Source organism: Nannobrachium achirus (assembly GCF_963921795.1).
Source record: "Nannobrachium achirus genome assembly, chromosome: 5".
In the NCBI taxonomy this organism is placed as follows: Eukaryota; Metazoa; Chordata; class Actinopteri; order Myctophiformes; family Myctophidae; genus Nannobrachium; species Nannobrachium achirus.
In genome coordinates, this window is record NC_137814.1 from 15,109,884 (window position 1) to 15,125,785 (window position 15,902).

General features: G+C 43.8%; 1 protein-coding gene across 1 annotated transcript in view; it reads left to right on the forward strand.

Annotated features, from left to right (window-relative positions):
• Positions 1 to 15,902, forward strand: part of pappa2 (pappalysin 2) — a gene marked incomplete at both ends in the record, with an annotated part of 196,915 nt that overhangs the window by 111,375 nt on the left and 69,638 nt on the right. Inside the window, 7 exons of the mRNA XM_080725573.1 lie at positions 1,152 to 1,348; positions 3,785 to 3,895; positions 7,564 to 7,699; positions 9,584 to 9,758; positions 11,091 to 11,156; positions 11,799 to 11,895; positions 14,688 to 14,865. Of these exons, the coding sequence (XP_080581699.1) occupies positions 1,152 to 1,348; positions 3,785 to 3,895; positions 7,564 to 7,699; positions 9,584 to 9,758; positions 11,091 to 11,156; positions 11,799 to 11,895; positions 14,688 to 14,865 (960 nt within the window). The remainder of the gene's footprint in view (positions 1 to 1,151; positions 1,349 to 3,784; positions 3,896 to 7,563; positions 7,700 to 9,583; positions 9,759 to 11,090; positions 11,157 to 11,798; positions 11,896 to 14,687; positions 14,866 to 15,902) is intronic.

Sequence of the window (15,902 nt, forward strand, 5' to 3'; positions counted from 1 at the left end):
GGGGGTCCTCAGAGTTACTACAGGGGCGCCACCAAATCTTTATGTGATAGGATCATTCTTTTAAAATTAACTTCAACCCTCACATCCCAATTCTGAGGAGAACTTTAGCCAAAATGAGAGCTTGTAGATCGGATATCTTCGGCAAATAGGTTCGGCTTAGAGGTAAAAAAGTACAAAGTGAAAGGTCAAGTTTAGTAAGTAATGGCAACTTAAGTGGTCAAAAAAAAAAAGAAAAAGAAAAAAACACATCAACCTGAATCTAACAAAGACTGATGACAGTGCTGTCAAACAAGTTTATGAATCTATCTATGAAATCAATGAAAATCTGTATCACACATTTATACAATATGTAGAGGGGGTCCCTGGCTTCATCTCTCACTCTCTCTCTCTCTCAACTAAGGGGTTCTTGGCCTGAAAACGTTGAAGACCCCATGTTGTACACTGTACAGTATGTGAGGCTGATGGTGTGTGTATTGTCATTCCATACTTTTTGAACCCTACGGCACAGAGATGCTGAGCACGGGATTTCACCAGAATGTCTTACAACAACTGAAACGGGATAACATTTGGCACTTCTGTCTGTATGCCCCCCCGAGCTGTATTCTATCAGTGGGTCTCATTTTCCTCCCCGCATTTAGCGTCTGAAGCAACCACTCGCCAATATACTGGAAAAAGAAGTCATGAAAAATCTTCGCAGGAAAATCCAGAAACCAGAACCAATGAGACTGCTGTACGCTATACTCTGTGGTGACACTGGTTTGTAATGGTGATAATAGTTTGTTTTTGTTTTGCTGCTAGTGCTGGAATGTACCTTCACTTCTGATTTGACAGCGCTAGAGTAATGATGGTCTGCTTTTCAACCTGGGCTCGCAATAACACATACCTGTAGGCCAGGGGCGGAGTGTACACTAGAGGCCTTCAAATAATGGGGTTGGTCTTTGATAATAAAATTGTCATGGAGGAATGTCACTACTAACATCAAGTTTTTATGTTGTCGGTGACAGTCACACGCGTAGATCTGTGTCTGTTTTTAATCAACCTTTGTGTCTTGTCTTTCTAGTTCCCTGGTTTTCTCTTTGCTTCTCTAAAAACGACATCAAAACGTTGCCGTCAAAACCATCCCGCTGTGTTCTCTATGTGCCCCCCTGCAGGCGAGCCCAGCCAGTGCTACGTGTTCGAGGGGGACGGAGTGTGTGAGGAGTTTGAGCGCGGCTCCAGCGTGCAGGACTGCGGTTACTTCACGCCGCTGGGCTACACGGACCAGTGGGCCGCCACCGCCTGGGCCTCCCACCAGGACCACAGCCGCTGCCCCGCCCACGCAGCCATCGGAGAGCCCTCACTCACCCAGGTACAGGGGCGTTACAAGGGGGGCTTAAAACTTCTGCTGCCTTTGACGACGCTCCTCGTCAATGAAAGGGTTAATACAGTATCATGACGCCGTTGACGACGCGCCTCGTCAATCTTACTGTATTTACAGTAAAATTATTATTACTTACTATACGGCGGCCGTTGGGTGTGCATGCAAAGTGAAGCTCCTCCATAGTAAATCCATTGAGAGGCCCATAAAGAGACTTCATTTACTCAAAAAAATACTTTTTAATACCAAAGCTGGCATGTTTACAGCACAAACTAGGATTTCATTCAGTTCCACTTTGACTACGCTTGCACCTCATGGTACTCCAACATCAAAAAGCCACTAAAGACTAAGCTCCAAACCTCCCAAAACAAACTGATTCGGCTACTTCTCGACCTGAGGCCCATAACCCATGTTTCTCCCACACATTTTGCTAGCCTAAGTTGGCTCAGCGTTGAAGACAGGGTTAAACAACTAAAAATGGGATTGACTTTCAAAATAGTCAACGCAAATCTGCTGTTTTTGGGCTTTTTATGCCTTTATTGATAGGACAGTAGACTGACAGGAAATGGGGGGAGAGATGGGGAGTGACACGCGGCAAAGGTCGTCCGGATCGGGAATCGAACTGGCGACTCGGCCAGGCATCCATGCCTATGTGGCAATGCCAAAGTGGTATGCGCCCGGACCAGTAGGCCAGTGGGCGCCCCTCCGCACTTTTATTCTACCTTTGAGGGCGGATTCTGCCAATGCATTTCAATGAGAATGGAGAGGTTTTCTAAAAATAAAATAAAAACTATGTAACTAGTTGATTCTCAACCTTTTTTTGTAAAATGAGTGTATGTGCCCTTTAAGAGGAATGCTGGGAGACACAGGAGGTGTGGATAGTGGGGAGAGGAAGTAGTTGAACTCTGAACCTGTCATGTGTTTGATGTGGAGAGAAGCAGTGTTCAATGTTGCTCAAGAAGTTATAATAAACTAACTGTGCCTGATAAAAAAAGAGACTGTTCATTCACCATTGTGCAACGGAAAAATAGTTACACGGTGGGTTGTACCTCGAAGTTAATGACGGATTACCGATGCAAGTGTTTTAGTGTTAGTTTTGGCCGTGGAATTGAAGGGAATTCAGTTCCCCTGTGTCTGCCGGTTTTGATAAGTCCGGAGATGTAGAGGTTACACAAGGACACCCTGTATGATATGCATTAGAACAGTGGTTTCTACTCTGTTACATACTCAGAATAGTTCACCACTAGCATAGCGACAGCTCATCAGTGATCAAACTGCCTCCACCTCCACAGCCTCCTTCCTGCTGGTAGTAGCATTAAGCTCTTCACTCTGTCAGCACATCATTCAATGACGGCTAACCACTTAAAACCCTCAGCTCTCAGAGACATGGACTCCAATTGCAACTGCACTCAGATCGCTTTTTGTCGATGGATGGATGCATGAATGAATGGATGGATTGATGGATGGATTGATGGGGCCCTCATTCAGTACCACTTTGACCACGCTTGCACCTCATGGTACTCCAACATCAAAAAGCCACTAAAGACTAAGCTCCAAACCTCCCAAAACAAACTGATTCTCGACCCGGGGCCCATGACCCATGTTTCTCCCACACATTTTGCTAGCCTAAGTTGGCTCAGCATTGAAGACAGGGTTAAACAACAAAAAATAGTCAATGCAAATCTCCCCTCCATCCCCTCAGTACCGTCCCGCATATCTGACCAAACATCCCCAAAACGTTAGCAACACTCATAGCCACAACACCAGAGGGAGCGCACACAATGATCTGATAATACAAACCCATAAGACAAATATGGATAAATTCTCCTTCTACAACACTGCCACCCAGGGGTGGAATTCCTTGAATACCTCCCTTAAACATGTAGCTTGCTGGCATCCTTCAAAACTGCCCTGAAAACTCACCTCTCAGGAGGCCAGAGAGTATAGTTATCACTTCTCCCATAGACAGGCCAGAAGTGAGCACACCCTTACCTTAGCCCCACCCCTTGTTTCCCCGATCCTGTACATACAGTATAGTGTTTTTATAACTGCAATATTATTGAATGTTTTCTTTGATTGCCATTTGTTATGTCCATGAATTAAATACCAAGGACTTCCAACGTAAAAAAGACTGTAAAAGTTCTTATTTGGGATGTTCCTTTTAGGCAGGGTGTTTAACTGTATTTGTACTGTACTACATTTCTATTGTATGACTATACTTGTACAGTTCTTCATTTTTGTCTAATAAAATAATCAATCAAAAATGGATGGATGGATGGATGGATGAATTAATTCATTCATTCATTCATTCATTCATTCATGGGTGGATGGATGAATGAATTCAGCAGTGGATGTTCAACGTTTTCACCAGCTTCTTGCTTCATTTGATTAATATTTTAACTTGTATTATTTCTTTCTGTGCTCAAGTCCTGCAGGTCTCATTATCTTGAGCTGAACGAGAAGTCCACTGATGCTTGGTTCCCGTGCACTGCCCAGTCCTTCTCAGACAATGAACTGGACCATCCGGTCTGGCTTAAGGTACTTCAGCTGAAATACATACATCATGCTGGCACATTCGTGTGAACGAATGCCCGGGTGCAAGACATACAGCAATAAATAAAAATATAGCACACCTAGTGTTTGCACATCGGTAGAGAAAAAGCTCAGCTTATTCATTCATTGCTGACAACATTTTCGATCAGGTTAGATTTTCATCAGGACTTTGAAAAGTCTTTTCAAAATGACGAAGATCTAAACTGATCAGCAATAAAAAAATAAGCGGAGAACTTGTTTTCTCTACTGATGTGCAGGCTCTACTTATCCTTTTACTTCACCTAAACTAACCGTCCTCACGATCATTTGTTCATGAATCCTGAGTATTAAATTAATGGGTCCAGATATATGCACGCACGCACAAACGCACATTATTAACCTCATGTACCCTAGCGTCCCTATACTGAGTGAAAATGGGCACCAAATTCTGGGCCCTGGGTACAAGGATTCACTGCAGGCCCACCATGAATGTTCTTCATAGGGGGAGGGGGTTTAACCCATTTAGACTGGGAACGCATTATTACACGTTATTTTGTGCTTTAACTATTGAAAAATAGCAGATATACAAGCTCACAGCGCGCTGCAAGCTTGTAGATCTGCTATTTCTTTTAAATCGTGAACATTTGCGCAAGTCTTTGAATATTACAAATCCTTCTATGTTTCTATGTCAGTGGTGCTCAAACCTTTCCATGAGAAGGACCCCCAAAATGATATGTATTTGGCCACGGACCCCCATCTCAAAATATTTAGTTCCAGGGACCCCACCCAGAATCAAAATTTGAGTTACAAATGTTCGCTTAAAAAATACATATATTCAAAGATTTGCACACATTTTCACGACTTTTCAAAAATAGCAGATCCACAAGCTCACAGCGCGGCACAGAAGATCTGCTATTTTTCAATATCTAAAGTATAGAATAATTAAGGACCTCCACCTTGGGCCCTAGTAACTCAGTCCCACTTTCCCCCCCTTGTGACGCCCCCCGCTCCACGGCTCTCCCAGGAAGAGCTGGCCCACATAGAGCTGTTGATCTGACTAATGTCTTCACAGCCTTGTCTGCCCAGTGGCTCTGATCCCGGGTCCTTTGTGCCAATTCTCCCCTTTGCAAATCCCGCCCCATTCTGCCCTGTTACTATGGTGGTACAGATGACCCTGGGCAGATTGTTTTTATAGTGGCAGTGAATGGGGGGAGAGGGTATTTTCATTGCCTCATTATTGCAATTTAAAGTACCAAAGGAAAAACATCTAGGTGATATTAATAAAAAGGGAAGACAAAGGTACAGTAGTTACATTGCAAAACAGGGGGTTTCCCCGAAAATATATGTTTTAATTTGTTTAATCCCTGTGGGACAGAATCACCATTGCAGATTCTTTTATAGTGGAAGTGGATGGGATTTTTCTTTTTTTCATAGCCTCATTACAGCTATGTAAAGTACCCAAAAAAACACATCTACGTGATATTAATAAAAAGGGAAGAAAAAGGTACAGTAATTACATAGCAAAACAGTAGTTTTCCCCCGGAAATATATGTTTTAATTAGTTTAATCCTCTGGATCAGAGAGAGAATAGAAATAGAAAGAGAAAGCGCAGTGCATCTTGGGTAGGAAGATGACAGCCAGATTATAGTTCTCCTCACATAATAGGCTGGCTTTCGTAATTCTGCCCATTTAAAATATATGTACCCAATCGTAACTCTTAGTTACATTGATAAGGTCCATGTGAACTAGTTTGTTGAAGCTTATTCATTATATTGAGCGAAATCGCGATCACCTCGCGCGGCCGTACTAGACGCACGCCGTGTCGTGCAGTGCGGACCGTTCTTGAAAGCCTGAAGCAACATTCTCCACTGCACAAACTCCACCCCCGATAGCAAAAAGTGAATGTTTTTTTCTGGTTGGCCAGTCAGGGAGTCTCAGGGACCAATCAGAAGGCTGACAAACGGTGGATTAGAGCAACGTTGGTGATGGAGAGGGCCACTCTATTTCCACACTCACCCCAGAGGGTCACATGGCACATTGTTACTGTCAGGCAGAAACCTCTTATCTCCATATTTGAATGTCCTACTTCGTCATTGTAGTATGTCACACAAAAGTAGCAAAAATGTGCCGATCGCTTTGAAGCGTTTTGAGCTTGTATAGCATGTATAGCTTGTAGAGCAACATTTTTACCAAAATCTTCTGGGGTCCCTGGAGCAAAATATTTTGAGAGACGGCAGTCAAATACATATCATTTTGGGGGTCCTTGACATGAAAAAGGTTTAAGCACCACTGACTTTTTCTGAACCACCTGTACTATTTTGACCAGTGTCGTCCCCCAGTGCTTTGTACCTGGTCCCAGTGCCCCTCTACACCAAATGTCTTCATCGGAAATAGCCGATCCACAAGCTCACAACAACAACAACAAGCTCACAACGCTCACAGCGTGTTGCACGATGCGTTGTGAGCTTGAAGATTTGCTATACAGTAAATCTGCTATGACTTTAAAATATATTTTATATGTTGTACGGAAATGGCGCACAGATGACAGCCTCCTTTCTCAGATTTCGGGAGGTGTAGACTCTGTGTAGCATTTGGAGGTTGTGGAAGAGTAGTATGGCCGTTCAAAGGGACTACGCCATGAATTTCACGTTTTTCTTGCAATTGACTCTACATGGTTCTCATCGTGGTTCTCCAATATTCTCTGTATTGTTCCAATTTTAGCCCAAAGACAGCGCCCCGTTGCCAACAAAGGGCATTTTGGTATTGCATCTGAAACGGCTTGGAATTAGAGACAGACAGAACATGACATTTCAATATCTGAGTGGTTGTTTAGGCTAAAACCTGTATAAAACCGTGTTATGGACCAATATTTATATACAATATATTGAAAAGCATGTGTGGCCCCTTCAAGTTGTCTAAGAGCTTCCTCCTCTGAAAGGCTTCTCTTTACATTTACATTTCTTTATTCTCTTGAGAATCCTTTATATTCATTTCTATGTCTCTGTTTATTGTTTACTAACATAATTGTGGGCTCGCTGTAGCAGCAGCAGCAGTAGCGAGGAATTACATTTATGAGTGAGATTCTTTCTTTCCATGGAAAAAGTGGAAAAAGTACTCACATTTTGTACTTAAGTAAAAGTATCAATACTGCACTGTAGATGTACTCCGTTACAAGTAAAATGTCCAGAATTCAAAATGTACTTGAGTGAAAGTATTGGCATCAAAATGTACTTAAAATACCAAAAGTAAAAGTACTAAATGTTTGAAAACACGTTTGACAACGCGTCGCGATGGGACGTGTTGTGAGCTTGTAGATCGGCTATTTTCAAATAGCCAAGGTATAAAACAGGGCTAAAGTGGTTTATGTGTGTTTTATAATATTAAAATTTGTATCTGCAAAGTAACTAGTAACTAAAGTTTTCAAATACATTTAGTGGAGTAAAAGTAACATTTTTGGATCTAGAATGTAGTGGAATAGAAGTAAATTACTGATAATTGGAAATACTCAGGGGGGGGGGGGGGGGGGGGGGGACTTTTTTTTTAATTTCCCACACAACTCCTCTAAGATATATTAATGACACAGTTCAATATTGAAAATAGGTGGTCTTCCCCTTTAAGTAAAAGTACTTAGTTACTTTACACCACTGGTTATGAGTGAGATTCTTTGTTTCCAGGTGGCGTTTGCTCGTCCGGGCGTGGCAGCGTCTGTGATGGTGTACCTGGTGTCTGACGGGGCCTGGCCGGGGGAGCAGTGCAGGAGGACGGTCACCATCATTCTGTCTGACACCGCCGGCAAGAACCACTCCCTGGGTGAGAGAAACGTTGTCGCAGAAATGATGCGTACTGTAGCCTGCAAAGTTAGTTCAGGCAGGTATACTCGAGACTCGAGGTAGTAGTTCACCCCCAAAATGACTTTTTTTCTATTGATTACTCATGCCATGGAGAGTAGTTTTTGTCACATTCCTAAGACAGAAATTTGATTCGAGTAAATTTACCCCCATTGATTCCGGATGGGGACCCGTTTCGAAACGGGTCCCCATCCGGAACGAATGGGGGTAAATTTATTGTTATCACATTTTTGTCTTAGGAATGTGACAAAAAACTAAAAATATTATTGAACTCTAGTCTCCATGGCGTGACTAATCAATAGAAAAAAAGTCATTTTGGGGGTGAACTACTCCTTTAAGTAGTTGGCAAATGATCAGCTGACTGCCACGTCGGCCAATGACGTAGGGTCTGGCATAATAGTGTGTATTAGTATCCTTATACAACTGCTTCTCTTGCCCGGATTGTTGCTTGTGTTTGCTTGCCCCCACCGCCTCCCCAGCACCACCAGTAGGCTCTGCTAATTCTGTTCCCCATGGGGGTGTTGTTTATATATCTATATGTCTCCCTGCTCCTAATGCTTAATGATGTTCTTCTTTTGTGCTGCTGCTGCTGCTGAGCAGGGAGAAAATTTAGCAGACCCAAACGCCAAATTAAATGTGACATACACACTTGTATACTCATTAATAATAAACATAAACATTGTTCAATATATTGTGAGTTACCTGACTGAACTCTTGATCAATCAGTAATTGATGAGGCAAGAGGAATCAGAGACACTTATAGTCGGGGGCCTTAAGGTTTTTTCGTGCTAATCAATCTAAAAGCGCCATATTTTGCACAGATGTATCCCAGGGCTTGCTCTAATGATTTAGCTAGGGCGCCTGAGTCAGCGACCTTCGGAGTCGCCACAGCGGCCAAATCAAGTTGGGCCCCCATCGACTTTCTATACACTAGTACTAGTACTACAAATAAAAAATGAAAAATTGCAATGGATTCAGAATCATGACGAACCACTAGTTAGACCCCTCACATCCTACTTCAAGCAGATTTTTTTCTGAATATTTTCTTCCTGTATAGAAAGTCCTAAACCTACCGGTACGGTAACCCAAACCCTAACCTTGTTGCGGGCGAGTAGCTAACCTGCCGACTCCCTTAGTCGAAATGATGGGACGTAGGAATAGAGAGATTTACCCACTTTGAGACCCACTGGTGTAGCAGAGTGTTTCCAGTGAGCCAGCATGCACAATATCAGCACCCTGACCTGTTTGACCAGAATGGAACAGATCCTCCATTAGTGTCATTGGTAACACCCGGTGAAGGAAGTGAGAAGAGACACAACTTCTCTCCAAAATGGCTGCTGTGCACATTTGCCTATTGATGGGGCAAGAGAAACCGGAGACACTATTCAAGGTGGGATCACAGGGAGAAAGGCCAGACACTAACAACACTCAGGTCAGCGGTAAGGTATAGCTCTGCCAACCAACACAGGGATCAGACCATAGTTATACTCACGAGAACAAGCTGGTCCATAACAAGACTGGCTGTACCAAAAACAATGGCTATCGGGCCCAGCGCGGGACATCTTGCCTCTTACAAGCTGCAAAATATCATATCCAACGCGTCACATGTGAGCTTGTAGATCGGCTATTTTTGGTGAAGAGAGTTGTCATAGATAGAAAAAGAACTCATCAAGTACAGTGCAAATCAGGTCTGTTTTGCTAACATAGTGAAGTGATACTGATGAATTCCAAATATTATCAAATTATCTCACGGCACCCCTGGACTGGCATCACGGCACCCCAGGGTGCCCCGTCACCCACTTTAAAAACCCCTGTCATATTCTCTCTCTCTCTGGTCTCCAACCAGGCACGCATAACCTCTCCTGCCAGCGCAACCCTTTGACGGTGAACGTGACCCACGACCTGTCGCAGCCGTTCTTCCTGACGGCGGCGCTGGTGCTGCTCTTCTCCTCGCCGCAGGTGGCGGTGGGCGGCGTGGCCCTCCGGACCTCCTGCCACTTCAGTGCCTTCGCCCTCACCGGGTGCGCATCACAGGGTGGGATCTCCCACGACTACCTAGCACACACACACACACACACACACACACACACACACACACACACACACACACACACACACACACACACGCACACGCACATTTTAAATACTTTATTTGGTTCCACAAATTACATTTCATAAACAGGGAAACAAATATATTAGGGTTAATCAATACTGAGCACTTATGGGTACACATATAGCACCTCCTTCTCCACACTGCTAAGCTGACAATAATAGCTGAGACAGAGCAATACTTTGCTACTTGTTTTGCTCTTGTCTTCGCCAAGCCAGCAATCTGCAGGCCTCTCATGGTGCATTTATGTACATGTCCAAGACTTCCAAATATCAGTACACTATATCTGCAAGTGTATCCTAGACTGGTGATGGTCTCAAGTAGTGGTTGGTATTTCACATACTTATCTTGGAATGCTTGGTCCATGTACAGGTCAAAGACACTGCCTACCTCTAGCACACGTACACGTGCACACACACACACACGCACGCACGCACGCACGCACGCACGCACGCACGCACGCGCGCGCGCACACACACACACACGCCCATAGAGAAAAGATCTATCGATGCCCTTTCTTTCCCTTCCTGATACCAATTCTGATACCCATAACTTGCATATCGGTCGATACCGAGTGCGAGTACCTATCCAATACCAGTGTTTAATTAAAGCTATACTGTGTAAGTTGCTCAACTGGTGGTCTGTAGCAGTATAGCAAACCGCGGTCGCGTTTGCTTTTTTCGTCCGTTTTTCGCCCGCGGACCGGGCCGTCAGACCACCGCGTCCGCCTCGCCTCGCCGAGACGCTTTCAATGAGGTCTCCCGTGTCCTTCTACGAGCAGCGGTTGGAGAGTTACATGCTAGACTCCTCCAGTGTAAACACTGCAGTGTACTTCCTGAAGGCGTGTTTCCTAAACCCACCAGAGAGCCCGGCAGTGTATGTTCTGCGCTGTGATTGGCCGGCAGTGTATAACCCTCGCTGTGATTGGCCGGTAGTGTGATGACGCAATTTTTCCGCGAAAACCGGTCCCGGGCAGGGATCATAGAAAACATATAAAGAGAAGGCTTTAGAAGCTGAAAATAACAGAGTGGGGGTTCTAAAACTTTAGCGATTTAACAGCTAGGACCAATTTAAGATTTGTTTTATAAAAAAAGTTACATGGTATAACTTTAAAACAAATCTTGGACTGTGGTTCTCAAAGGGACCTCTCAGCGACCCTCTCAGGGTTCCATATCGACCCTTTGGCGGTAAGAAAACGGCAAAATAAAATGTCTCCCTGTTCCTCCCATCTCCTCTCTTGCAGCTGTTTGCGGCAGCCGTGTCAGATCGACAGCTGTTCTCCTCCACAGCTGGAGCACGCCTCTGTCAGGTAGAGTTTTTTTTTTTTTTTTTGGCAGCAACGAGATTGGTGAATGTGGCAGAGATACACATTGAATGAACATGTGACATACCGGTATGCATTGATGCATGGATGAATGAATGAATGAATGAATGAATGAGTTCATTACAGCTCCCTAGATTGGACCATTGGTTCTCAACCTGTGGGTCGGGACCCCCAGGGGGGGTCGCCAAATTACTTTTGGGGGGGTCCCCAGATGATTGAACTTAATGTGCAACATTGTTTTCTCTCTCAACAGTAAACAAACTAACATCAACTTTAGGTGTATAGAGGGTATCTGCACATTTCTTAAGTGAATGTAAAGTACTTTTTAATACCTCTAAAATTACAAATGAAACATTGGCCAAATTGTCAAATATTAGAGGCAGAAATTGTGAAAATAGCCAACGCGAGGCATTGCGTTGTGAGCATGTAGATCAGCTATTTTCACAATAGAACCGTATTATACAAAATTGAATTCCTCATCTCTTAGTGTTCGTCAGGGTGGGGGGGTCCACAGTTAAAATAAGATTATTTTGGAGGTCGCTGCCTGAAAAGGTTGAGAACCACTGCCCTAGACTAGACTGTGTGCAGAGTAAACAAATAAATCCATCTGTCAATGTGTCTCTCTAGGTGTAAGGGTGGAGGACCGGCCTCTCGATGCTCTGTGCAGTGTCACCGCGGCTTCAGTCTGACTGTCCTGAACAGCCGGGGACATCCACCGTACCAGGTACAGTACATCCACCGTACCAGGTACAGTTAGTCTGGGATCACTTCACTTTTCGGGGTTGTAACCGGTCTGGAGCGGAAACCACAACACGTCATGTTGTAGTACTCAAAGGACTACAATTTGCCGGAAAGATCAAACCGGACTCAGTTTTAACCCAAAATAATCCCCTGCGCTCAAGGACACACTTTTATGGCCTACCTAATAAACTCCTTGATGCGGAGTAGTTTTGCTATTGAAAAATGTGTTTGGTATATGCATCTTTTAGTCCAACTGTTAGCGACTGGCAAGACTACACTAGGCTACTCGAGCATTTTAATAGGGATTGGGGAAACAAACGGGGGGAACCAAATCAAAGCGACGCCACTTCTTCTAGTGGTTTCCGCGCTTTAGGCGGAAACCAAATGGCCTGTAATGAACGGACACCAGGCATTCCCCCAGAAAGCCTGGTAGGCGAGATTAGGTACAGTACACTGAATGTTGTCGCATTGCAGTAATGGCCATGCTGGTGTAGCTGCTAGAGCTGGGGGCGATATAGATACGATCAGTGGTGAAAGTGGTTTGAAATTCTTGCCGGAACTGTCCCAAAATAATTGGGAGGCTCTAACCCCCCAAAACCGCTGAAATGCATAGAAAACTGCATTTTGGCATAGTTATACACACAATAAAAACACTACAGGTCCTACACCTGAAAGGCAACGGCATTACACTAACTGTAACATGATTGAAATCCTAAAGGAAATATGCCTATCTATAATAAGACTCTTCATATTGTTCATTGTTCCATACAGAAGGGTAAGCAGTAGGGCTAGCAGAATCACCTAAGATAAGATAAGATGTTTATGGTCACTGTACAACAACATTTTGTTTAGTATATCCACATAAACACATACAGTATAGCCGCATCAACAAAGAAAGAAATGCTGATAGAGCAACATTATTCTATCCTGTCACAATATCCTGCTCTCTTATTTGTTGTCTCCCCAGGCCCCCACACACATGTAAAGCATGTTTGAAAGCTCTATACATTCCAGATAATATAATATATTATTATTAATATTATTATAACCAGTTATCTAAAGTAACTAAGTAGTCTACATTTACTAAAGTACTGTATTTAAGTACAGGTTTTAAGTATAGCCTAGCCTACTTTACTGGGGTATTTCCAAAGATGCAGAATAGAATCATTTTGGTCTATTCTGCAGCTTAAGGCTGCATCGCATGCAGGCACCATGGCAGGCACAGTGCCACAGACACGAGTCTCTCCTAGAGATGGGATTTATGGCTCTTTGAAGTGAGCCGGATCTCTAGGATCCGTTCCTTTCAAAGAGCCGTTCAAAAGACTGGCTCATTCGAAGGAACGGCTCCCTACTGTGAACCGAATCCTATATCGTTCATTTCAAAGAGCCTTTCAAATGACTCGATTCGTTCACGAACGTCCCACCTCTACCCGCTCCGTGTCAAACACTGAAACAAACCGAATCGATTACACTGACCTACACAAACCCACGGGAATAATTTAGAAGCACTTTATCAGAAAATATAGTCTAACTAGTAACACTTGTGTAGCCTACTGTATGTTAATCTGACTTTAGTATAGGCTATTGTTTTCTTCCTGGACGTGCGTTTGTGGCAGGTTATTTAACATGGGATTTTGACAGCTGGCTTCTCCTTTTCTTAACGGAACTCCGTTCCGGCCCCAAATGTTTTAACGGAACGGGGGTTCCGGCCGTTCCGGCTCACTCTCACCACTGGATACGATTCAAAGCGTGATCCCTGTAACCACAAAGAATTTCAGAATTTCACCTACAGTAGCCCCCTGGCATGCTCACTGCAGCAATCTCTTTGGTGTCTCCTAGGGCGTTCACGAATAGCGATTTTTAGTATTCGAATTATTCAACCTCAAAGTATTCACATAGTCAAATATTCGACAGGACTGGCCAAACTGTCAAATATTAAGTAAGCAAGAGTAAAATGCGGTAAATTGCGGTAAAATGCGATCGTATCGATTTCGCTATGAAACACCAGTAGCAGGCATGTTATGTTGTGTTTGATTACTAGTTCGTAGTGCTCCTATTATGCCTGTTTCTTTGGTTAGCAAGTAGCACTTGCAAGCAACAGGCTAGCCACTAGCCAGCCACACATAACAACACTACGTCATGTGTTGGTCAGACGGTGAACCAATCGCAGAAGACTGCCTCTTTGGCAACGCCCATCCCAGCAATCGCCCTGGGTGGGAGCGACCTCAGACTAAATAATGGAGTGAAACGAAATGTCAATTCAGGCTGAGTGTCAGGCTATCCACCAGGGGCATTGACAACTCATTCGTATGACTTCCTATCTAGCCAAGTTTTGTAAACTATACATTTTTTGGAAGAGAAAACAATAAAAATAATAAAAAGAGAATATTCGACTTCGGTGAACAACGTCGAAAAGTGACTTTGATATTCGAATATTCGAATTTTTGGTGAATGCCTTAGTGTCTCTCCGCGTAAACGCAGAGTAAAAAGTAAGAACGCAACTGCGCTTTGTGGTTTTCTGATCGTTACCACCGTGTAAACGTTGCCTCATTTACTCACTCACTCACTCACTCACTCACTCACTCACTCACTCACTCACTCACTCACTCACTCACTCACAATTCAATTCAATTCAATTCAATTCAATTCAATTCAATTCAATTCAATTCAATTCAATTCAATTCAATTCAATCTCTCTCTCTCTCTCTCTCTCTCTCTCTCTCTCTCTCTCTCTCTCTCTCTCTCTCTCTCTCTCTCTCTCTCTCTCCATTCCAGAGAGAGACGGAGCTGCAGTGCGTGCAGGGTTCTTGGGACCGTGTGGTGAGCTGCCAGCCGGTGGACTGTGGCATACCTGACCAGTCTCACGTCTATCATGCCATATTCAGCTGCCCGTGGGGCACCACCTTTGGCAAGCAGTGCTCGTTCACCTGTGGATCCCCTGCCATCCTGCAAGGTGTGTGTGTGTGTGTGTGTGTGTGTGTGTGTGTGTGTGTGTGTGTGTGTGTGTGTGTGTGTGTGTGTGTGTGTGTGTGTGTGTGTGTGTGTGTGTGTGTGTGTGTGTGTGTGTGTGTGTGTGTGTGTGTGTGTGGTCTGAACATCTAAGGCCATATCGTCGTTGTTGGGTGGAAACCTTGTATGTCCAAAACCGTTCGTTTTGCATTTTACATTTAAAAAATGATTTAAACTAGTGAAAACAGCCGATCTACAAGCACACAACGCCTCGCGGGCGGGTTGTGTGCTTGTAGATCGGCTGTTTTCACTACTTTTGTGCGACGGCCTTGTACGATGAAGCAGGGCATTACTTAGCGAAAGAACATACAAATTTGAAACTTCCACCCGACAGCGATGATATGCATGCATTCCAGACTGGAGAATCTGAATTAGGCCTGTCACACTTATTACATGATTGCCAAACCGCTATTATTTTGTAAAATCGTGAATGGTTGTAAGCTTGTAGATCGGCTATTTTTGCTTTTTGGCCAAAAACGTCTAAGCACGTCTTTTTGTTGCAAATGTCAGCAAAGAAAAACATCTAGTGGTTTGTTTCATGTAAAAAGAAATCACAGAAACGCTCATTCCTTTTTTTCCCCGCTGTGTTTTTTTCAATCATCCATAACTGGCGATTGCATGGCCTAAATGAGTCGGGGGATCTATCGAAAAATTTAACAATATTCTGTGACTACTTGAAAAGGTAAGGAAAAACTAAAAATAGCTGGCAGTGTTACAGATATCGGGTCCATTTGGAATACCCTATAGGAATTGTTGCAGTTGATTGGGGGATTACTGTGTTCATTTATTATTTTGTAAACAGTGCCGTTCAGAATGGATGAATTGTGTCCATAAAAAAACTAAACAAACAAATAAATCAATTGAATATTGTTCCTCCATTTTTGATCACTGGCGGCCGTGGGTGTCAGTGAGTCTATCCGATACTCAGACAGACTCCTTGAACCCCCGACAGACGAGGGATGTCTGGTCCAGGCATACCAT